The following is a 24,685-nucleotide window of genomic DNA, read 5'->3' as shown; positions in this document are numbered from 1 at the left end:
TGCTTTTTACTGAAGTGCTAAGGGGTGTTTGATGCCTTAAAGGGCTGCACGCTTCAGATGAGCTGGATCTTCAGCCAGCTTTGGTTTAAACCAGCACCTATGAATTCATATGTCAGCATCAGTTTCTCTGTGGCATTTTTAGTGTAAGCTTCCTCACTAAGGCCAGTTTATCTCTACAAGTCATCCAGTGATCATGCCTTTTCTACACCAAGAGTTCTTAAGAAAACTCTTAGTTATTCTTTCATCTACCCAGTGTTTTTTTCCCTTAGCTATTGTTACTTACTAGCTCAAAAAGCAGTTACAAAAGTTTGGATAATTTCAAGTGTACATAAGGCAGTGTTGTATTTAACAGAAATATCTGGCATTGTTTGTAGAAGGTGAGGTCAAGAAGTCATTGAATAAGTGGTGAAAATACATATTGCTAGTTAATAGAGAAAGTATAGCTGATTTTGTGCTGGTGACAACTCGGTTATAACATGGAAGATTGCTGACATTTCAACCTTAGGCTGAATTTGATTCTGCTGTGTTGTCTTGCAAGGTAGGTATCCTTTTGGATCTAACTCAGCCTGCTGTGCTAAAAGCGGAACTCAGCTTCTTCTGGGAACTACATCTATTTCTTAACAGAATTTGGAAACGTAGTTATGATATAGTTCTTCCGTAGCTCAGTAGTTGGCTTTAAGCCAAGGGTAAACTGCTGAGCAGAGAAGAGCTTTAAAAGGCAACACAGCTAATGTATCATACCTGTGAGATTAAGTCCCTTCTGAGTTCAAAGGTAGTTGTTGCCAGCAACGCTGCGTTAACTGGCGTGTTGAGATGAGCTCTCAGAAGAGGTGGGGAAAGATAGATTGAGAGTAGGAACATTCTTTCCCACTCCTGCAATTGAGTTGACTTTTTCTTTCTGGGAGGTTTAGCCAACCTGATCTGTTAGTCTTTCTCCAGTCATCCTCAGATTCCATGCGTGGTTCTTATCCTTGAGTCAAACACGGTGCTTCTAGGCAATTTATTCACAAGCCCAGCATTTATTCTTATAATTTGGCAGCAGCACGTGCTTATTAAAAGATTAGCAGTTATCTTTTTCTAGCTGGAAACTGCAAGAGGAATACAAGTAGGAAAAGACAGAGTTAGTGTAGAAAATTGCTATGAATAAAAACTACCAAAAGCTGTAGTTGCTGGAGAGTAGAATGAGAAGAGACAGTATAGAGTTGCTCAAAGGAAATAGTTCAGTCAAGAATCCTTAAAAAGTAAACAAGAAAACCCTGTGAATGTTGGTGTTCTTGCCTCTTAAGTGCAAGTACTTGAGTATGTTTGTGTGTTTCTTCCTAGCAATCAGATTTCATCATTCTTAATCATAGCTGTAGGTCTACATGTTGTATAGCTTTGCTGTTCTGTAAAAAGTTTCAGGGGAATAACATAGCTGTTTTTTATCTGATGCAAACCCTTTGGTCAGAAAAGTGTTGTGAGACATAACTAAGGCAGGAAACTTTCTGATGTGTTCTGGCTTCTAGTTTTCTTTATATCATATGACTTAAAACATTGTCAGGTTTTTTCAGCCAGCTTGAAGCTGGTCCATAGCAAATGTGACTATTTCAATACTTAAATGTTGTTACCAGGTAAAAGGCATGAAAGATATGAGTAAGTAACAAGAATTCTTAAGAACTACAGTAAAATGGTATCTTGGTGACAAAATTGGTACAGTAAAGGGTGCATGAGTGCTCTCAGAGGAAATGGGTCTTATCCTGTATGTAGGAACAAGCATGGAGATTTTTTTAGGAATAAATGGGATTGAATGGTATGTTCAAATAGCAAAAAATCAAGAATTTAGGCATATGTGAAGTCATAAGAAGTCTGTGATTCTGGAGCCCTGGTGAAGACAGTAGGACTATGTCTTGAATTAGATGGGAAAAAGTGGCTCCAAAGGTTGTCTTACCTTGTTTTCTATTCCTTTATTGTGGGTGGTAAGTCTGCAAGTATGTGGCAAATGTGAAAGGTGGATGTGTGTGTGTGGGGGGACCTATTTACAGTAAGCTGATCTCATCAGCCTTCACAGAGCAAATTTTGGATGATGTCCTGTGGCCATCACAAATAGCAGTGCTTAATCTGTTCTAAACTTGCTACTGTGCCCCACAGTCCTTTTTTTTTTTTTTTTTTTTTTTTTTTTTAGGTGCTTCCACAATAGTTGCAGGAGTACATGTTCCCTGGTAAGTTCCTGCCTGCTATTTAGAAACAGCAGCAACAAAAAAAGACTACAGCACTAAAGAAGCTGCATTCTCATATTCTTGAGTGATAGCTGAGGAAAGGCTTTCATTCTATTCAATCAGTGTTGCAACTCTTAATATTTTCAGAAACGCTCTCTGTGTAGGATGTTTCTTTTAACATCATGGACAGAACGCATAAAATGCTTTCTGTAGTGTTTTGAGTGTAATGGTTGATGTCTGCAGATTTACTGTAGGAGACTACAGCTAGACTTCTGCTATATCAGCTTGCTATTTATAGCAGTTGAGTTAGATTAATACACCATGGTGGAAATATAGCCACATGCTGTAGTCTTTTTTTAGTTAAAGCTAAGCCATTTTAGGATTTTTTTTTTTAATTTATTGGTATATGGGGCTTTACAGAATGACTTGAAGTTGGCTGAGGCACAGGTTGAGGTCTTTAAGGTCATGGTCCAAAGACCACATTGAAAAAGCATTGCATTTATCTTTAGGAAGTCTTCCTGTTTATAGTATCTAGAACTAGGAAAAAATCCCCACATGGTTGACAGGGAGAGGAAAAAAGTAATATGTCTTCATGTAATCAATAGAAAAAGACCAGCAGATTTTATACTAAGCAATTGACTTTACCTTCTCTGTGGCCACACATCCATCCTTTGAAGACTCAGCCTGACATTGACAAGCAGTGCTGCTGACAGACAGTTCTCCCTGTCTTTTGTCAGTGTATTTTAAGTATCTACTTGTGATTGTATTTTAATGATATGACCTTTAGTTTACGTGAAACAACCACTTGTCGTGGCTGCATGGCCATGCACATAGAGAGACTGAAAAGTGAGCTGTTTTCTTAAATGGAGTGTGTCTTCAAGGAATTGAACAAACTGTGATGGGGCAGTTTTATGATCTGGAATGACTGTAGTGACTCTGTGGGACTCTGTGGAATGTGGTGGGGAGGAAAGAATAAGTTTTTAAGTACTGATTACTAGCACCAATACCTGGTAAGCCTTTTTTTTTTTTTCTTTTTTTTTTTCCAGGTATGAGGTTGAATATTTGCTTCTATGCAGTTTGTACCTTATATAAATTTGAACTTCTGGAAGTCCCACAATATATATTTCTTTTTTATCTTAAGGTCATAATGGTTTCCATACCTGAATATTATGAAGGAAAGAATGTTCTTCTGACTGGAGCTACGGGCTTCATGGGAAAAGTGCTTCTGGAAAAACTGCTCAGATCTTGTCCTAAAGTGAAAGCAGTGTATGTATTGGTAAGACCCAAAGCAGGGCAGACACCAGAAGCACGAATAGAGGAAATAACCAGCTGTAAGGTGTGTATCACTTTCTCACAGCATATTTATTTGTCCTTCTGAATCTTGCTCCCATTTTGCTATGAGAACAACTTTGGTTTGCCTAAAGCAAAATGCTGTTAAGTGTTTTTTATTCTAACAAACCTAAATGCTAAGACCTTATAGTGTTTCTGTAGTCCTATTTCAAACATTGCAATACTTGAAAGCAAGCAAAGCCAATAATGGGAAATTATCCTGTATTTAAATTAAGAGTAGGTTGTTCAGCAGTATTGGGAAGTCAAATATCTGAGTTAAAACATGTTAAGAGAATGTATAATCACATGCAGGAGGTAGTGTAGCCTGGGAGTAGTACGGTTAGGTAGAGACCCTCCTTCAGATGGTCTCAGGTCATTTTTCTCCTTCTGCCTTGTTTTCTTTAATGTAAGATGGGGTTTAATGCTTGGAGTTTTGTTTTTTTTTTCAGTGTGCTGTTGGATCTACTGGTAAGCAAAGAGATCAACAGGTTGTTTTAATTGTTTTTTGAAAATAGAACAGAGATGTTTGCCTCAATAGTTTATTACAGATCTATTAGTTATTCGTATTACCATAAACCTGTGGCAACAGAGTAAAGGCACTGAAATTCTGTGCTACAGAATCATCAAATTATTAGCTAAGTGATTTTCTCTGTAGATGTGTGGACTGAGTGAGGCTACTTTTCTCCTGAGAAGAATAGCTACTGCATGAGTGTCCCACCTTTTTGCTTTCCTGGGCTACACTGACTGAAAAGAAATAGTCTTGGGCCACATATAAAATATGTAGTATAGTTAATGCATGTAAGTAACAAAACTTTTTTAAAATGTATTTTTGTATTATAAAGTAAAAAAGACAAAATCACAAAGCTACTGGGGTATTTCACTCTAGTTCTAGTGCAGCAATGTCTTGTTCAGTGGAAGCAGTTGTGATCACAGTCTTTAAGTGCTACCTTGGCTACTTTGTCTTTTAAAGGTGAAATCTCTTGCTTGGGAAATTGATCCAAAATTTTTACTACTAGATGCATCTTACATTCTTACTTCAGCATTACTGCTATTGAATGGCCCATGTGCAATTAAGTAGGGCCTGTTCTGATTAAAATTTCAGGTGCATTTAGCTCCATACTCACAGTACTCTTTTACTCAGGATAACTTGCATGCTAATTATCTGCATATTAAGCTGCATGGTTAGAATCCAGTTAACCATGAGGAGGGTATATGATGAACACAGGTGTGGGTGAGAGATGTGGGTTGTTTTGTTGTTTGTTTTTTTTTTTTTGCTACTTAAGTAGTTGACCACCAGTTTGATAAGAGTTACTCAGATACTCTAACATAATGAGGAGCCTTTAACCCTGTTATTTTCTCTCCTGATTGGCTAGAGAAGCAGGTATTTTTCTGTGTTTCTTAATCTGGAAGTTCCCAAAATCAGGCGTAACTCCAGGAATATTTTTCCATAAATGTTGGATTTTTTTCAAGCTTAACAAAAGCTTTCTAAACCTAAAAATTAAAATAACTTGTGCAGGTTTGTAGTCCTCCCTGCTGAAAGGAAAGAGAGCAGTGCTAAGACTGCTGCCTAAAAAGGCTTTATGTTCTGTTGTCTTGTAGAGACTGTTCCTTCTGACATTCCGAGATGTCTTATTTCCAGGATAGGGAGGACTATTAGAAAACTTTTATTTGAAGTCTTACTGCTTTCTGTGTAAAACATGCAGTACTTCTGGTTTTGCTGTTTGGGATAAACTAGGTACTAATGCAACACAGAGTGTGTTCTTGGGAAGTCAGTAGCATGTTGTAAGATTGCTAACTTGTTAAGATGAATATGTAGACAAAAAAAAGTGTGGCTTTTCAGTTACAAATCAAATCTTTGTTGGCTATCAGTTTGAATTTTTGTTCCTATGTTTGTTTTTTTGACAGCTCTTTGACAGGTTGAGAGAGGAGCAGCCAGACTTCAAAGAAAAAATTATAGTGATTACAAGTGAACTTACTCAGCCTGAACTGGACCTTAGTGACCCAGTCAAGGAAAAACTTATAGAATGCATTAATATTATATTTCATTGTGCTGCTACGGTCAGATTCAATGAAACACTAAGGTGAGTCTACAGTTCTGTACGGTCTAGTGTGATAAGCTGTTGGTATTCAGAGGAAAGGATATCTGCACAGCCTTGCAAATGTGGTGGTCTGATGTGTAACTTGTTTTTCCATGTCTGGTCAATTTAAAGATTAGTATCTGAAGTAGAATCATTTCTCTAGAACTAATATTTAGCTATTAGGTTTTATTCTTTTCTTAAAGAGATGGAGGTACAGTATTTAAGTTTGCGTTGCCAGAGACTAGAATTGCAGTACTCAACATGAACTTTAATACAGTGTGAAATTCTAGACACAGTGACTACTAGTGCATAGAAATGAAATGGATAATTTCCTTTTTTCACTCTGCTGAAGGCTCCCTTATCTAACTAGAGGCCTTTGCCTAATTTTCAAAGCCCTTCTTGAATGGAAGTGGTTGAGAAGAAGCTTGGAGATACAGTTGCTTTTCTTAGTCTTCCTTCGTGCATTGCTCTAATTTCTGGGAGAGCTGGAGAGGATGTAAATAAGCTGTAGCTATATAGTGTGTACTGTGTTCATTACTCATACTGGAGTTTGTGTGTAAGAGGGAATACAAACAGTTCCAGTACTTGATTTATTTCCTTGAGGAACAAAAGAGCAGATTAAATAACTTCAGAAAATCATTCAGTAAGAAGAGTGGAAGTTCGCAGAGGTTGGAATAGGGAGTATTAGAAATCGGTTGAAAACTGCAAGTGGAATAGCTTTCATCTTGTATGGAAAGGAATTGTACTAAGGAAATAATACAATGAAGGCTCACAAAAACAAGAAAATTCTTCTGAAGCAGTCTATGGGAACTGCTGAGTCATGGCCTGGATCTCTGGTTGATCACCTGAGGTGAGCAATGAGTTAGGCAAAGCAGATTATAATAACAAAAAGAGAATAGATAGAAAGCTTACCCGTATCCTGGGCTCACTCACAAAACTCAGAAGAGATCCTTCCCCACTGGCAGTCAGCTCTTAAATAGGTCTAGGAGAGGTGCAGCCAGGCTCCACCCCTTCCTGCAGCATAGGTCAATTGCCTTCACCTGTGCTCCTGTGGCTGACTCCTTGCTTGCCTCAGGTGATCAACCAGAAGTTCAGGCTGTGACTCAGCAGTTCCCAAACAAACAGATATTATGATCTTGTGGTAAACAGCTCAAATTTCTATGAAGAGAATGTTGAGTTGTTAAAAATGTTGGCACCACCTGTCTGAAAGTGCTGTCCTGTATACTGGAATAGTAGAAGATAGCCCATTTTTATCACTGCTCTACTGCCTTAGAATGCTAGGGAGCTGCCAACCTGTCAGAGGCCTAAAGGAGTCTGCAGTAGTTTGAAAGTCTAGTGAAATGGGCTTTTGATGCAGTTAAGCCTCTGGCAGTTTCCACTCGAGGGTGCAGTGTACTGTTTACACAGCAGAAAACGAACACTTATTAGGATGGGTTTGGGACTGGAGCACCTAGCAGATGTGCTAGAATATTTCTTTTTTTTAAATCAGCCTTCATCAGATCTTTATTAACAGGAGTAAATGATGTAAAGTTGCTTAACACTGTAATGTGGGAGTTACCTCCTTTCTGGTGGTAAAGGCTCACTGCCTTTCTTCCAAGGAAACTAACTTGCTGTGGCTGCACTTCCTGTTTGAGACTTCACTTGATAGAATTAATATGTTTTTAGAGGAATATAGTAGTTGCTCTTTAGTCATTATATAATAAATTGGGCAAAAACTTACATAGCATGTGCTTCTTCCAATGGGCTTCAGAATAACTTAGCTAGGGGTCAGCAGTAGGAATGAAACCAAGGAAGTGAAATACTTGAGGCTTATTTTGAAACTCTTCCTAATTTGCCTGAAAGCTGCCTGCATCACTGTACGGATATTATCATCATTAACTTTTTACTTGGTCCTCCTTAAAGAGGAAGTGAGTACTAAGAACAACACTGTTTAAAACAGAGTAACTTATTTGGAGGTAATATTTTTGAATGGTGTTTATTGCTTTAGAATAGTTCCGTGACTGCTGTCTCCTAATGTTTCAGTGATAATATGTGATAAAGCAGCCTTAATCTTGTCTTTCCCCCCCTAAACTAAACATTTTGTTAATGTAACACTGTGGGGAAGAAGGTTTGGTAAAGCTTGATTTAGCAGCATTCTTGAATCTTAGTTGATTAGTGTGTTGTATACAAGAATGCTGGCTCCCATAGTAAGTTCTGTAGACTGAAGAGAATATTTGGCATGTATAAAAAAATCACAGAAGTTGATCATTAAGGTGTTTTATGATGTGGTGCAAAATGTGTAAGAGACTAGGTATATCTATATGGTGCCCTTAACTGCTTCTCATAAAAACAGCACCCTTAAGTTGGAGAGATGGAAGTATGTGGTATGGTATTTCAATCCTTTTTATTTGTTCTTCTTTTCTTTATGTAATCCTTTTGTGCTACTGAGTCTTCAGCTGTCCTACAAGAAAATGCTAGCCAAATCCAAATTATTAGCTCTCTAAGCCTTCCTCCTGAGGTGTTGACTTAACTTGAGCTAGGAAGTTTAAAGCTGCTGTTGAATTGACAGCCATCTCATACAGTAGCTGGGTGTTCTGTTGTATCTCTTTTTCCTTTGCATCTTCTGAAAAATTTACTGTATTAGGGTTTAGCTTGAGGAAACCAAAAGTATGCTGACTTTGTCTATCTTACCAATAAGAACAGGGTAGAACTTAAAGAAAAGTATCCTGAACATTGAGAGAAATTTCTACATAGACTGTGTCATATTTTTATGAGCAGAAGGTTATGATACTGTACGTGGGGTAAGGAAGTAAGTCAGGAATGTTAGAAATACCATATATATCTGTCACTAGGTATTTAGGAAAGAATTAGTGGATTGACTAGTTTTTTCTTTATGCGTTTTTTGTGTATTGCTTTTTACTGATTAACTTTCTTTTTAATCAACAGAGATGCCGTTCAGTTAAATGTGCTTTCCACAAAGCAGCTCCTTTCTTTGGCACAGCAAATGACGAATCTAGAAGTATTCATGCATGTTTCCACTGCATATGCATATTGCAATCGAAAACATATTGAGGAAATTGTTTATCCACCTCCTGTTGATCCCAAGAAGTTGATGGATTCTCTTGAGTATGTGTTATGCTTTACTAATCTAATTCAGGAATCTTTATTTGCTTTCTAGTAGTGAAGTATCAAACAGTTAAGAAACAGAACCTAAGAAACAAGTTTATGTTGTCCTGTTAATCTGAAGTATGACTGACATTACCCTTTTCTGTAAAGGAAACAAGCTGAGGTTTCATGGTCACTTAAAGCTGAGCTAGGTATGGAGTAGTATTGAATCTTGTAAGGAAATCTTGTCATTTTAAAAAAAAAAAAAGTGTTGCATGATATGGAATGGAGTCTGGAACATAAAAGATCTCTAGGTGATAAATAATGCATTTATTCTCTAAGCCTCCAGAGTAAGTGGGGTAAACTGAGCTTCTTGTGTGCTGCCACTGGAAGGATGTTTTTGCACTCTGTCTTATTAGCCCTGGAGCTTGTGGAATTGTGTGGCTAGGCTGTCAGGAACCCCTCTGTCCCAGCTTGCTTTAGAGATGTATGATCACTTAACCCAACATTGGAGGTAATTCTGGGACTTGTAATTTTATCAGCTTTTTAGCTTATTAATGCTGAGAACCTCGCTGTCCCTCTTCCAAAGAGGTTTTTGCAGAGGCTCTTCAGTACAGAAGTATAGAGTATAATAAATGAGTGAATCAGACAAGAACTTAACTAGTTTATGCTTCTTCCAGTGGACTTCAAAACATGCAGCCCTTCTCTCTTTTGCTCATGGAGTGAATTTTCCATTTCAGTCTGTATGCTCTTTTAAAATACAAACAAGACATCATAGTAACTTTTATAATAAATAGCAAGGATTTTTTTAAAAACAAGCTTTTACATTTAACTAAGCTTATAAATATACTGTCTACAGTATACCGTATGAAATGTTTGCAGAAGTGTTTTGGAACTAGCCACGTGTTCTGGTTTGGAAAAACAAATTTCTGTTCTTAATATTTGCACTCAGATGCTCAAGTTTTATGGTTTAATTTAAAGCCAAATGAGCATGAAAATCAGTATTAGCAGTCTTATGTAAGCTAGTGATAGTGTCAGTAAACCATCCTAACTACACTGCTGTTGTTGGCTCTCATATTAAACTTTCTTCCTTAAGCTCTTCTTTCAGACCAGTTCTATAAATATGCAGTTGTCGTTAAGAAAAATGAGTAGAAGACAGGCTTTATTACACTTGATATTTTTCTGTCATCTTTCAAAAATTAACCTTTAGTTTAAATAAGCAAAAGTCCTGGCTCTTTCATTTTCTTAAATTGTATTTTGGAAGCTATAGATTATTATTTTTTTTTTTTTAAAAAGCCAAACCCTATATAATCTGACAGCAAATTCTGATAAACAAATACTTATGGAAATGTTTTACAATTTCTAAGTTTAATGTGAAAGTATGTGGCTTGCAGAATTCAGTGGGAGCTGGATTTAGGTTCAGAGACTCAAGCTGAGATTTAAAATATACAGATTTAGTGTTACCTAGTGGGGTTATTGCAGACATAGGAATTATGGAACCGAATTGTTAATTATTACCTATGTTTCTTTGCAGAATTTCTTATTTGTGTGTGCTTATGCAGGTTCTTGGGGAGTGCTTACACATTGTTTTTCCTGGGTGATATTTTGAAAAGATGGGATAGAAGTTTTACTTTCAGAAGTCTTTTTTATTTATTTAGATTTCCTTTTTTCCTCTCACTTTCTCCAGTGAAACAGTGTACGTTTATTTACACTTTCTTTTATTTTGTTTCTTTAGGTGGATGGATGATAGCCTAGTAAATGATATTACTCCTAAACTTATAGGTGACAGGCCTAACACCTACACATATACGAAAGCCTTAGCTGAATATGTAGTACAGCAAGAAGGTGCAAGACTAAACACTGCCATTATAAGGCCATCTATTGTTGGTGCTAGCTGGAAGGAGCCTTTTCCTGTAAGTTACTGAGTTTTCATCTGTCTGTCTTGCTTGTAAACTGTAGTATGTACTGACAACTTGTGTGTGTAGTGAACTTTGTAGAGGAAAACCTTTTAGATTTCAGAGCTGTGGCTTGATTTACTTCTGGTTAACAGCTATGATACAAAAGACATCAAACAGGGTACTTACGTGTATTGGATGTATAGGGATGTAAATTACTTCTAAATGTGGAACAACATACTTATGTCACAATGGGAGACACGATTTCACACGTAAAAATCTTTTTCAACCATTTTCCTTCTTGAGGGTGCTTTAACATGTCAATAGCTATGAAGTGTCACTAAGGAAAATAGGGTGTGTGGCACATAAGACAAGTGGAGTCAAAACACTGAACCAAGCTTCGTAGTGGCAGGGAATGACATGCATTGTATGTGCTCTATACTATATATTGATATATGTATAGTATAGTATTTATGCTGTATGTTTCCTCGTGTATGGGAGACACTGCTGGAATAGCTTCAGTTCAACTAAATATTTCTTAACTACTCAATAATACGTATAATTGACACCACAAATCTGGAGTATGTATGTGTCAGAACAACTCGTACATAATGTCTAAATATTGGCTTTAAAGTTAAGTGAAAATGTTCTCTACTTGGAAAAAAACAAAACAAAACAAAACACACCAAAACCCTCACAAGAGTTTGCAGTTTTGTTGGCAACTATTGGACTGAGTTGATGGAAGTTGTCTAAAAATATAAATATAAAAATATAAATATTTGGGACATAAACATGTAGTGCATTTTATTAACTGTAAGAAATAAGCAAGTCAATAATTCACTTAAAAGGACCAGTGAAACTACAGAGACCGATTATCTGTATTATAGGATGTTATGTTACCTGATTTTACTTCGGGTGAGCTTCATTTAGGTGTATGAAAACTAATATGTCTTTTGAGTTAACTTGACAAATTTTCACTTAAAATTGTTGACTTTGCTAACTCAAACTTTTTCCTCCCAACTGTTCACGATAGGGATGGATTGATAACTTCAATGGACCTAGCGGTCTCTTCATTGCTGTAAGTAATTTCTTAATATTAAATTACTTTAAAAATATTTAATATTAATAATTCTTCCATTTAGAAGCTTCGTGTGTTTTACTGGTGCATTTTTTGTCTCTTTATTTTGTTTTTTTAAGGCAGGAAAAGGAATTCTTCGAACGATGAGAGCTTCCAATGGTGCAGTAGCAGATCTTGTTCCAGTAGATGTTGTTGTCAATATGACACTGGCTGCAGCTTGGTATTCTGGCGTTAATAGGTACAGCAAGTGACAGTAAAGATTGCTAAGTGTTTTGAAGTGATGGTACTAATCATTCTGATACTTAATCAGTGTTCTGCTGTTCCCACAGGATAAAGGGCTTTAAGATTCTAACAGTGTTAGTCCATTAGTGTGTAACTTAAAGCGATGATTAGCACTTCATAGTGAAGGGGAAGATAACACCTATGATACTACTGTATAAGCTATACTTAAGTAATTCTTCCTGAGCCTTGTTGTGACCACTGTAATTTACAGTAATTAGAAAAAGCCTTCTGTGGTGGAGAAAATTGTTCACACACTGTGTGTGTGTATGCACGCATATGCATAAATATATATATATGTGCATTAGTTAAAGATGGATTTAAATACTGGAAGAATTTAATAGGAAGCAAAAAAACTAATATGAGGCTGACAATTTGTTTTAAATAATTTATGTTACTGGTTGGATTAACTTCAGGTATGATTTTTGGTGTTATGGCAGCTTTTTTCCTCCTCTCCCATCTTCCTTTTTAAAAACTTATTTGTTCTTTAACTTATTGGTTGTTTTTTTTTTTTTTTTTTTCCTCTTCCAGACCAAGAAATATCATGGTATATAACTGTACAACAGGTGGCACCAACCCTTTCCACTGGAGTGAAGTTGGTATGCCATGTTTTTTTTTATAAACTTTAACAGAAAAATAAGGTCAAGTTGGGGAGGGGAAGGGGGGAAATCAGTAGGTCATGTTGCCTTTCTGTTGTTGAAACTAGTATGATAGCCATGCCTCTCAATTTTGCAGCGCATTGTGCTTTTTCATTCTCTTCTGTATTTTGCATGTTTTTTTTTTTTAAATATCTTTTATTATGTGTGCTTGATGCTGCCGCAGCCTGATCTGTGGAGTGTGGGTAGTACACAAAGAAGAGCACTGCTGAGAGGAGAAGTAGTGATTGTGGATTTAATGCCAACCTCACTGTAAACACGTGGGTAAATAGTTCAAAATTAGAAGTACTTTGTGCAGCTGCATAATTGAGAGGTATGATAGTAGTTTGGCACTTGAAGCTTCTTGTTTCTAGCTTCAGGTTTTTTTTTTTTTTTTAATGGCTATTTTAATTACCTGACAGTTACATGAGACTACTTATGCAGAGGGAAAAGACATCTTTAAGAAAGCATGGGCACCTATTTTCAACTCTTAGATATTCTGACTAAAATGTAACCCATGTGCCAAGAACTCTGTAGTGGTTCTTATAATAAACACCATGCCAGCAGGTTTACCTTGCTAAATGTTTGTTAGCTCTCCAGTTTTTAGAAACAGAGTTCCTAAGGTTAGTTTATTTTCTTCTCTGTATCTTAATTACTTAAATCCATATTATTTCTCTTGACTACTTTCTTCATGCTTTTACTTACTTTTGCCCATTTTATTTATCTATATTTATAAACCTTATTGCTTCAGCTCAACTTGGAAAATTGCTGACTTCATTTATATCCTAATTTTACTGGAGTGTTACACTCTATATGTAACAGCGTAAAATTGCAGGAGATGATTGCAAAGACCAAGTGAATTTCAAAATAACTGTTAAAGATGTGCATGTCCACCATGCGCAGAATTTTCAGGTTGTCAAATTTCAGTTTCTCGAAGTCCAGTCCTAACAGCGTTTCATAAAAGTGATTGAATATGGCAACTTGTGGGAAGTGTAATTTGAAATGTGCTTGAGATGTTTTCCTAATCCTCAGTCTGTTTTCAAAAGTATTTTTATACAAGTCTAGAATAGGCTTTATGAAATACAGAGGAATTTTTAAATAGCTTTACGTGCTATATTATTAACTGAATTCTTGAAATCAACTTATTGTGTAGGGAAGAGGAACAGAAAGAGAGAAGCTATAGTAAAATACTACTGAAGATAAAAGCATAAAAGACCTCTTAATATAACACGAACCAGTTTAACAGTATCTTAAGTTAAAAGCTTCACTGTTCTAGTTTTTGTGATTTGTAGAAGAGCTAGGGTGGTTATTTGAATGGCATACTAAAGTAGGTATTGTACACTGTAATATTCTCTGAAAACCATTGAATTTTACATGGTTACTATCAAAGCTGTTACGCAACTTTTCTTTCTCAGAGTACCATGTAATTTCTACTTTCAAGAGGAATCCTCTCGAACAGGCCTTCAGACGGCCCAATGTAAATCTAACTTCCAATCACCTTTTATATCATTACTGGATTGCTGTAAGCCATAAGGCCCCAGCATTCCTGTATGATATCTACCTCAGGATTACTGGAAGAAGTCCCAGGTAATGATGACTAGCTCTGTCTTATCTGTTCCTCTGACTTTTAAACAAAGCTATGCTTGCAGTATGATGATGTATATTCATTTTCTTCTCCTGAATGCTTTGTGACTAAAACTCAGCTTTTTTTTTATCCTTTTGTCTCTGAGAATAGGTCATTGAATTTGAAGTGAGTTTTAAACTTTCTAGCAAAAAATGAGGATGTTTTATTGAATATTTTGCTTGGGGGGGTTGAGTAGTCAAGGTAAAAAGAATATAAAATACAGCAAATGTTCGTTCATAAACGATAAGTATTAAAAATATGTTGATCCTTATTTTTTCCTACAGCATACCACCTATATTTGAATTACAAGACAAATCCATTAGATGGTGCAGTAAGGCACCCTAGCATTGTTCTTTGTTCCAATCCTCTCTTACATCAGTATCGGACTGCAGTTCGCCATATACTGCCTGCAATTTCGTATGATGTGTTGCTCAAATTGACAGGTCATAAGCCATGGTAAGAAGGACAGGGCTAGAAGTGTCTTTGTTGACAAGGTGGTGGAGGCTTGTGAAGAGGATGTGGCATGGGTTCTGTCTAGATTTACTAACTGTGAGCAATAACAATCCGTTGACTGCATTTCCACTCTGCAAAGTGGTTGGCATTAAGATTGTTGTTGCTTTTATAAACTGAAAATGGAAGGGAGATCACTAATAACTGCAAGTTATTCTTGTATATGATACAGACTGATCTGGTATGCTTTGTATCATCTCAACCTTCCATTCAGTTTATAGTAATTACTAGCTGGCTAACTTCTGCAGTGGTGAAAATAGCGTAATCCTGCTAAATAGGCCAACCTAGATTACATAGAAGGAATATGTGACATCACTGCAATTTGTTTCAGATTTTCCAAGCCGTATGAACTTAACTCATTGTATATATTATGTTTTCAAAAGTATTCGTCTTCAGACTCTAAAATCTCCACTGTGGTGACAGTGTATTAAGACAAGTGAGTATTCTTTCATTGTCTGTAGTCTAGGTCTGTCTTAGGAGGGGAAAAATCATATAACAGGTTTGGCATTGGATCAATAAAAGAAGCCATGTAAGTGGTTGGTAAGAGAAAACTTCTAAGCCAATCTGGATTCTTTTGTTCCCGGCCTACTCACTGGTGTAATACAGCAGCAGTAGTGATGGGAAGCTGTGCCTGTATAGTAAGCTCCCCGTGTCATTTAAACTCTACAGATCAAACAAAGGCTTTCAGCGTGAGTTCTCAGCTGTTTTGATTCTTCAGTAATACCAATATTTTTGAGTAATTTGTAGAGATTCCCCGAAAGATATGAAGATTTTATCACTTGCTAAAAATAACTGCTATAAAAACCAACCTGCTATCATACAAGCAGGAAATAATACTGCTAGAATGTTGTCAGTGTTTAACCAGTGGGATAGTAACTCAGATCCAAGGCAATAAATATTAACACGTTTAGATCGCTTTTACATTTGTAATGTTGGAAATATTGAGTCTTGTTTTTTGTTCCTCCTGGAGCTCTTATTTGGACACCAAACACACATTTTAGAACCTTAATCAGTACTAGTGTAGTTGGTGATGTGGAAAGTTTATCCTGCCTGTGAAGTATTAGTGAGTTTTAGCTGTTGGTTTAGTATAGTGGTAGGTGGGCAGGCTTCCTACTGTGCACAAGATCTCCAATTTGTTGGGGAAAAAAAAGTTCAACTAAATTAAAAAAAAAAAAAAGAGGCTGTAATGTTTAATTTAGTTGCTTGGAGAAAAAGCTGTAAAGTTTGACACCCAGTACATTTAAAGGAATATATGTTTAATGATACAGTGTTTCTTTTTTTGTTTTTAAGCTTTTTTTTTTTTTAAATGAGAGCCTGTTTTAGGACAGTGTAAGGAAACTTATTTAAATGCAAAGGAGACCTGCGGTTTTAAGTCCTAATGGGCCTCTTGTGTTATTGAATAACAGACAAAATGGAGCCAGATCTCTATTCTTGTCCAGCTTTGTTTCTAATTTCTTGGCTGTAAGTATTTTGAAACCTGTTTTAACTGGCACATTGGAGAGAACACTGGTAAAGGAGTGTACTTCTGCTGCTGTGGTCGTTGTGTCTCATTGACCTCTGATTTTAATTACCAGGTGACATGCATTAGGAAACCTCTTAAGCCTTGGAAACACAATTGGAGATTGTTGAATTTGTTATACTGCTTTTAAAGAAGTAATACTTCTATAATGCGGAATGAGGAAGGGCTAGCTTAATCTCAAGTGCAGCATTTATCCACCATGATTTAGCATGAATGATTTGACTGGTATAGTGAAAACGTGATAAAATTGGCACAAGCAAATCTGAATAACCAGCTTGACTTCACATGGTACATAGCCTACCCTCTCTCTGTCTATATACGCTTCTGAGATGTTTATTGCATATGATGTAGAAAAAACTAAATAACAAAATTAACACAGATTGAACTGCACTATTGCCATACTGTCAGGATATTTGACTGTTTCTGAATAAGGGACAGTTAGCAGGTAGAACTAGATCAGACCTAGGACCACTTGCAACTAACAGATTATGCTAATAATAATTAAAAATTCAAAAAATAACCAACAAACCGAAGGATTGTTTTATGAGGTTTTTTTGAAGACTTGGCTTTTTGAAGTCTTTTTGTGATATGAAATTCATCTTCTATGCAGAACTTGTAGAAGCAGTTAAAGTTTTTAGTGAGAGAGCAGATTTTTTTGATTGCTTTTGCTTCCAGTTGAACCTTCTTCTATTTAACAGTTCTGTATTAATAACAGTTGAGGAAAATAAAGAAAAAAATGTATGTAATGTTCCTTCTAAATTTTGTGAGTGTTAAAACTACAGTAAGGATTGAATGGCATAGTGAAGATTTAATCTTTCAGATGGCTGAAGACTTTTTTTTAGTTATATTTTGTATATTTGTGTAGTATGGTTATAGTATTGTGTAGTTATATAAATAGTGGTAATAGTCTTCAGTGTCCAAGTTTGATAGCATTGTCAGTAGTTTGCTGTGTGTACTTAGTTGCATAGCACAGCTTATTTGTCATCTAATAAACTTTAATATAAGGCGTAGTAGATGCTTCCAATTCTGTAACATTGCATAGCACTTGTCACAGCAGAACATTATTATAAAAAGCTCAGTATGTTTGAAATATTTAAGCACTTGAAAATAGGCACTCAAAGATCCTTCCAATTAGTCTGGAAGAATACAGCAATATTAAAGCTGTAATTGAGGGATTTTTTTCCAGCAGTTCATTTTCTGTTGCTACTTAGAAGGCTGAAGAGGAAGTGGGAGCTGATGAATTTGGGGAGGTGTAAAGAGAATTTTAATTAAAGTTTACTAAGCTTAACATAAACCACCCTCAACGGAGTCACTGCCTCTTGGGAAGACTTTGAAGAAAAATTGTGCACTTCCAGGAATGAGAGCTGCTAGGAAAGAATTCCAGTTAGTCTTAAACATCAAAACTTAAAGATAAATAACAACCTGTTTCATTTGACAAATGGGGAAGCTTGCTTAGTGTAGCTCAGAGAAATCTTAATTTTCTTCATCTCTAATACCTTGTGCTGAGCTTTGAATATTGACAGCACGTACATCTATTGAAGGATCAATCTGTATCTGAGTTCAGAACTTTTTAGACTTAAGTCAGTAGGTTGTATTTAAGACTTGTTCAAAATGCAGTTGAAGCCTTAAGCCAGGCTACTTTTTATTTTCTGGTGTAGAAACATGCCTCCTAGAATTGTAAATGCTTGATTTGTGTAAGTGTTGCTTCCATCTTTTAATTCTTAACATGTGATTTCTAAACCAGTTGTATTTTGTATGTATCTTGTTCAAAGGACATTAGAGACTGGCTGAAGGCAAAACTCTGGCTTGTACAGTGAATGCCTTATGTGTTGCTATACTGACTTGCTGACTGCTCTTAGTATTCAGTTCCATGTTATCGGCAGGTCTGGTTTTTCTGTCTTCAGTTTGTAAAGAAGATGTGATACAGTGTTTGCTGCCCTGACTGGTTATATTTTTTATATCAAAGAACTGTAGCTAATTGCTGTCTGCGGAACAACCTATGAACTGTATTTTTGAAAGTTCCATTAAATATTTTACGTATTCTTCTTTCAGTTATCTGTATATTCCTATTTGCAGGAGAAATATGGTGCTGTTCAAGTTTTAAAATACCTTTACCAAAAGGCCTAGTCTGCTAGAACTATTCAGGCATCCACTAAATTACATGCTTTACTGACATGTTTCAATGTAAGAGGTTCCTTTTTTTTCTTTTTTTTTAAAGTAGTTTCTTGTTGATTTAGTGCGAGTTAATAAGCTGTTGCTGAGGAGGTTGGTCTTCTGCCATCCCTTAGCTGCAAGCCCCTGCCACTTCCCTCTTGTGAGGTCTAGCAATTCAGAGAACATAGAGACATTTATTTTGGCGATGTAACAAGAAACTAACCCTACAAAGGAAAGGAACAGTCTCCACTGATGATATGAATCATCAGCTGATTCTGTGGTCAGTCACTAAATTCAATGTGAGAGAGAGAGAGAGCAAGCAAGTCTGCAGATGAGGTAAAAGAATCTTAGTTGGCTACCTGAGCTGTATGTATTTTTATTTAATTAGCTTCGCTATGCATTATAACATACACATAAGCAGATAGAATAGCATTCTGTGTCTTAGAAAAAGAGATAAAAACAATGTTTGGCCTGCACCAAACTTCACATTTACATTTATCTGCTCAAATTTTCAGTTACACTATTTAGCATTTTGCAGGAACGCAAATTATATTGGGGAAGTGTTTGTACTTTTTGTACATCAGATATGCTCTGTGTTTTCAGTCATCTCTATCATTTTTATTAGTCCATTAAAATCAAAAAAGAGGCAGTATTAATATTCACTTAGAAATGAGATACTGGCTGTTAATGTTAGTCGGGCAATGCAAAATATGCTGGTCAGGTGACTTTCTGAGAATATGCTGTATCTGTCCTAGAATTATGAATGCACTTAGGCGACTTTCAGAGAAAAAGAGGTGACTTATTGCTGCTGTGAATTCTTTTGAACAAAGCTTAGCTTCAGAAAGCCATTTCCTGTTATTGCTGGGTTGTTCTGCTTTCTTAGCTTTTTCCACACACCACTTTTATATCTGCTTAAAATGAACAGTGTGTCCTGCTATAAGGAAGCAGTTCTGTCAAGTGGAAATACCTCAAGTCCCCAAAGCAAAAATGTAGTAGCATTTGGATATGTGAGTACTAACTACATACTAAAATGAAGTGACCATCTCTAGCCCTGTAACGCTTGCAAAATTCCTGTATTTACAGCAGGAAAACTCTTTCACATGAGACTAAGTAGCTCACTTTTTGGGTTTACTTCATATACTCTTCTTAAAGGGAAACTTGCCCAAATTGATTCTTATAGCATCGTTTCTCTGTACTGTGAGTTATGTTCTTGCAGAATTGCAGTCTGCATAATGAAGCATAATGGAAGGTATTTCTGCATATTTTGAAGTAACCTGGAACTGATCGCCTAAGTAGCAGGATCTGCTGTGGTCTGTCCCTTTGCTGTGGAAGCTGTAGGGGTTAAGGGGAAAAGCTGAATTTCTGTTTATTTTAATCACTGATATTGTATTTTGTTATTGATAATAACAGAACTGGTTTAAAGACTTGCATAGTGTGCCAGAGGACTAGGGAAGCTTTCTCCCTTGTTACATGAAACGTGCTCTGCACTGTGCAACTTGGTTTTAAATACTTTCATCAAGTTAATTGTTAATTTATGCTGAATTGAAAAGCACTAAATGTTATATTATGGGGGTTTTTTTTAGATACTTCAATATAATAATACTTTAATGTAGGGGAATGGAGTTAGAGAGTAATGAAACTTACTATCTTCTGGTTTGTTTTTCTTGTTTGAACTCATGTTTATTGCTGTAACCTGTGCATTCCATTCCTTGGACTGTAGGATGATGAAAACAATAACACGTCTGCATAAGGCAATGGTATTCTTAGAATACTTTACAAGCAATTCTTGGATCTGGAATACTGAAAATATGACTATGCTGATGAATCAACTAAGCCCTGAAGACAAAAAGGCAAGTAGCTGTGTGATGTGAATGGGGAAACTGAAACTGAAATGCAAATGTACTGGTTTAAGATAAACTAAATTGGAAATACCTCTTACTGTAATGCAGAACAGAGCATGGTGCTGAGTTGATTCTGGAGATTCCTGCCACGTCTTTTTGGATGTACTAGGTTGTCTGTATGTTTATCTCTTATAAGCTGAATCAGCAATGTCACGAGAGATTACAGAGGGCAGGACCTGTGGCAGAAGACATGATAGAAAAGACTTTTAGGGTGACTTGGTCTTGTAATCAGGTCTTGCTCTCTGTATCAACCAAGTGACTGAGCTGTTAGGCTTGACTACACCATGAATAAAACAAGGCTTTGTTTTATTAGCACTGTCTCTTCTGATGAATAGGAGTAGGTTTTGTTGGACTTCTTTGTTTTGTGGTTTTCAAACCAGTAACAACTGCGTACATCTTTCATACCTCAGCAAGACAGCTGTGTATTTAAATCCTTTCATTTGCTGTCTGACTGAAATTGCTCCATGCAGAGGGGTAGATGTACCAGCAGAAGGGATACAGAGAAGGTGGTTAAGGAAGAAGGAAAAACTGTTGTTGAGCAGAGAGTCTGAGTAAGTGTGAATGAAATTTCTCCTAAGAGCTGTCTTACCGTTCTTGCAGTCTAGCCCTTCTGCCCTTCTGGATTTTGAAGGTTAGTTTTGTCAAGGTGGAGTTTTTATGCTTAATAACAGTGCGTACATAGTTCCACTGGGTCTCTAACTATGCTTTTATAGCATAAGCTGTAGTTGATTTCTGACTTGGCCTGTTTGGTGTAATTTTGCCATGTGTCACATTTTTCAAACCATAGTCAATACAGTATTGACAGTAGTTAGCATTAAATTTCTCAGCTCTTCTCACTGCTTGAACTCTTTCTGATCTTTCACTACATTAAAGAAATTCATTACAGTGAGTGCCTATAGCATGAGCTTACGAACTGGAAGGGATTTGTCAGGGAAGGCAGTAGAACTTTCAGGAGCTATAAGCAAGCCGTCATGTTAGTTCACAATTTCACAAGACAGGCCTACTAGGCAGCTTCTTATGGAGCACTGTTTTGAGTATTTTGGTTCAGAATCTGTGAGCTTATTGTCTTTATTAGAAATTACCTGGCTATTGTGGAATCTTTTGAGATGACATAGATACCATTGAGAAACTTGAGTTGTGAATGTTCCACAATAACTTCTGTAAATGTTCATGTGGTTGTTTGTAAAACACAGCTGTACAACTTCAAGAACGGTTAAAAACTGCATTTATCAGTGAACAGACATGAAACAGTGTTCTTATTCTACAGCATATACGAATTATTTCCTGGCTGAAAAAGAAACATCTAATAGAAAATAGTTACAGAGTGGGATTCTGTATGGACAGATGGAATAGCAGTGCACTTTGAAACTGCGGGAAGAACATTACTGATGAGGAAAAGACATGATGTGATGGAAGTTCAAGAGATTGTATGGGAAGCTGGTAGTTGAGTTGCAAACAGGATCTAACTCTATATCATTCTTACAGTTAAGGAGAAGAAAATTTGAATTTATTTGCAAGGAAGTCAACTGATCATAGAATCATAGAATGGCTTGGGTTGTAAGGGATCTCAAGGATCATCAAGTTCCAACTGCCCTGCTGCATGCAGATTCTCCAACCTCCACATTTATCACTAGACCAGGCTTCATAGGGCCTTGAATACCTCCAGAGACACAGCATCCCCTGCCTCTCTGGGCAGCCTGTTCCAGCACCTCACCACTCTCATAGAAAAGAACTTCCCCCGATACCCAACCTAAATCTCCCCTCCCTTCACTTAAAACCATTTCCCCTTGTCCTGCTTTTGTCTACCCTTGTAAAGAGTTGACTCCTCTCCTGTTTGTAGGCTACTTTTAGGTACTGGATGGCTGCAGTGAGGTCACCCAGCAGCCTTCTCTTCTCCAAGCTGAGCAAGCTCAGCTCCCTCAGCCTGTCTTCAAAGGGGTAGTGCTCCAGCCCTCTGATCATCTTTGTTCTTTAAATTTTTATCAAAAATGCATTGTTTTTTTTTTGTTTTTTTTTTTAAGGTAATTAACAGTGAAAGCTTTTGTTTTATGCAGACTTTTAATTTTGATGTTCGACAACTGCATTGGGCAGAATACATGGAAAACTACTGCATGGGAACAAAGAAATATGTGTTGAATGAAGAAATGTCTGGCCTCCCTGCTGCTAGGAAACACTTAAATAAGTATGTATTCATTTTTATGGTTTTATTCTGTTTTCCTGCATTTCTCCTGTCCACGTCAGGTTTTGCTTTTCAGTTTCGTGACTTAGCTGTTACAGCTTTTGTATAGGTCTGCCGGGTTAGTTCTGTCCTAGTTTAATTGTCTGAAGCAGTCTATAGTTTTCTTCCTTCTTTTGTTGGTCTTGTATTATTTTCACTACTAGTAATTTCAGTATGTCTGGGATCATGGCTATAGTTCCAATTGCTAGTATATACTGTGCAGTCTATACCTCTGATTTTTAATAAGGGTCCATTTTGGAAGGCCTAAAAAAAAGTAGACAGTTAAACAAGATCAGAATGGCTTGTGCAATCACAGAAGTTTAATACAACAATCGTGGTTTACTTTGGAAACGGACAAAGGCATGTATGGACCCCACTCCAGGGCAGGAAACTTCGGTGTTCCTTCAAGATGGCTTCTCTTAGCCTCTTATCTGTGTGTTAACTCCTCCACTTAGAGTGCATTGTTACTGTTCAGATCTTTATTGGCATAGACAGACTTTTTTTCTTCTAGATGGTGTTCTGAAGAAATTGACATGAATGATTTCAGTGTTGAGAATTTTGGCCAAACTTGCCTGCGTTATCCTAAGAGATGGCTGTAAAGGCCACACGTGGCATAGCAATGTGCTAATCTGGTTTTGATAAATAGTCACTTTAGTTCAGGTATGTTGTAAGTGTGAATGTCACATTTGTAGGCAGCTTATGGGAATTTTGGATTTAAATGCCATTCAGAAATGTGCTGGAGTTATTCTTTGTACAAAGGCTTATACCAAAATAACATGAGAAAATAGTCTTGGAATGCCATCTGATCATCTCAATTCTATTTAGAGAAGGATTATGTTGCATGAGGGTTAGACTCCAACATATCTTTAGTCCAAGGTATTGTATTTGTCTCTCTTGTTACCATTTAGCACTAAACTCTAGCTAATCTGAAGTTGAGAAGACTATTTTACTGACAAGATACAGCAACCTAAGGAAACTGGCTTCTCTAGGAAACTGAGCAGAATACTTTCTTAAATATAGAAGTGGTCTTTTTTTAATTGGTGTAATATGGAAGCAGACTATATTTGCATAATTAAGCTATGTAGAGTAAGGCCTGGGCATAAGATCTAGTATGCCTGTACAGCTATGTGAGTATTTTCGTAGGATTGCCTTAAAAATACTGATTGGCATGGTCTGCTGAATCAAAGAGGTCTCTCCTTTTTCTAAGCAATTTGTGAAAATTCTGGTTTATTATGGAGCTTCTATATTTACACATGAGACAATAGTAAAAATTCCCAATTGCCCTAAATATGCAATATGCCCTAAATATTATGTTTCCCTAATTTTTAAATATCCTTACCTGAGAAGAAGTCTAACGTTGCAGTGGACATCATGGACTGTATTTCATGAGAAATTTTCTCATGTCTCTGCTTGCTCAGTTTTAAATACACGGAGGAGTGAAGATGATAGTGTTAAATAGCCTGGTTTTGAATTTATGGCAACCACTTTTATGTAAGTTAGTATGTGTGACCTTGACACTAGGAGGTTTTATTCATCAACTATGAAGCAGATGTATATTTATTTAACTACAGGATTGACATTTTAATTTTCATGTGTTTCTCTTTGAACAGTAAACTGTGAAAAAGTCTGCTTGGTCCTCAACTTACTAGCTTCAGACACTAACTTAATATGACTGGAATAGTGTGTCTTGAGATGAGTAGATAAATGTTGTTTTTTTTTTTCCCCTGTAGCCCGCTCTATCTTGGCTTTTACATTTTCTTTTTTTTTCCTTCTTAGGTTAAGGAATATACGCTATGGATTCAATACAATTCTTGTGATCCTGATTTGGCGCATCTTTATTGCAAGATCACAAATGGCAAGAAATATCTGGTACTTTGTGGTTAGTCTGTGCTACAAGTTCCTCTCCTACTTCAGAGCCTCCAGTACTATGAGATACTGAAGAACAAGAATTTAGCATTAGGGCATCTATGCATATAGCAGCAGTCTAACTACACAAAGTCTGTTACATGTAATCATCTCACATTTTGTAAAAACATTATTTTAAATTGGAGTGCAAAATACATAGTATGGTGTATGTAAAGTTAGTTATATATCTTCCTGAAAACAGAAAATAAAATGTTCAAGTGCCAGGCTGAATTGACTTTAGGCAAGTATTTAACTTTTTAACCTGAGCAGAACATTTTAGA

The 24,685-nt window shown here is 36.5% G+C and overlaps 1 protein-coding gene across 1 annotated transcript; it reads left to right on the top strand.

The window, feature by feature from the left end:
• Positions 1-3,342: 3,342 nt before the first annotated feature.
• On the top strand, positions 3,343-24,438 carry FAR1 (fatty acyl-CoA reductase 1; the record flags this gene model as incomplete). Its single annotated transcript, XM_079537532.1, has 11 exons — positions 3,343-3,531; positions 5,430-5,605; positions 8,528-8,707; positions 10,422-10,599; positions 11,615-11,659; positions 11,779-11,897; positions 12,470-12,537; positions 13,989-14,160; positions 20,101-20,230; positions 22,336-22,463; positions 24,276-24,438. The coding sequence occupies 11 exons, from the start codon at positions 3,343-3,345 to the stop codon at positions 24,436-24,438; spliced, it is 1,548 nt and encodes a 515-aa protein (XP_079393658.1).
• Positions 24,439-24,685: the final 247 nt, after the last annotated feature.

Source organism: Tetrao urogallus (assembly GCF_951394365.1).
Source record: "Tetrao urogallus genome assembly, chromosome: 6".
Classification (NCBI taxonomy): domain Eukaryota; kingdom Metazoa; phylum Chordata; class Aves; order Galliformes; family Phasianidae; genus Tetrao; species Tetrao urogallus.
The sequence above is the reverse complement of the archived record's forward strand: the minus strand, read 5'-3'. Positions and strand labels throughout refer to the sequence as shown.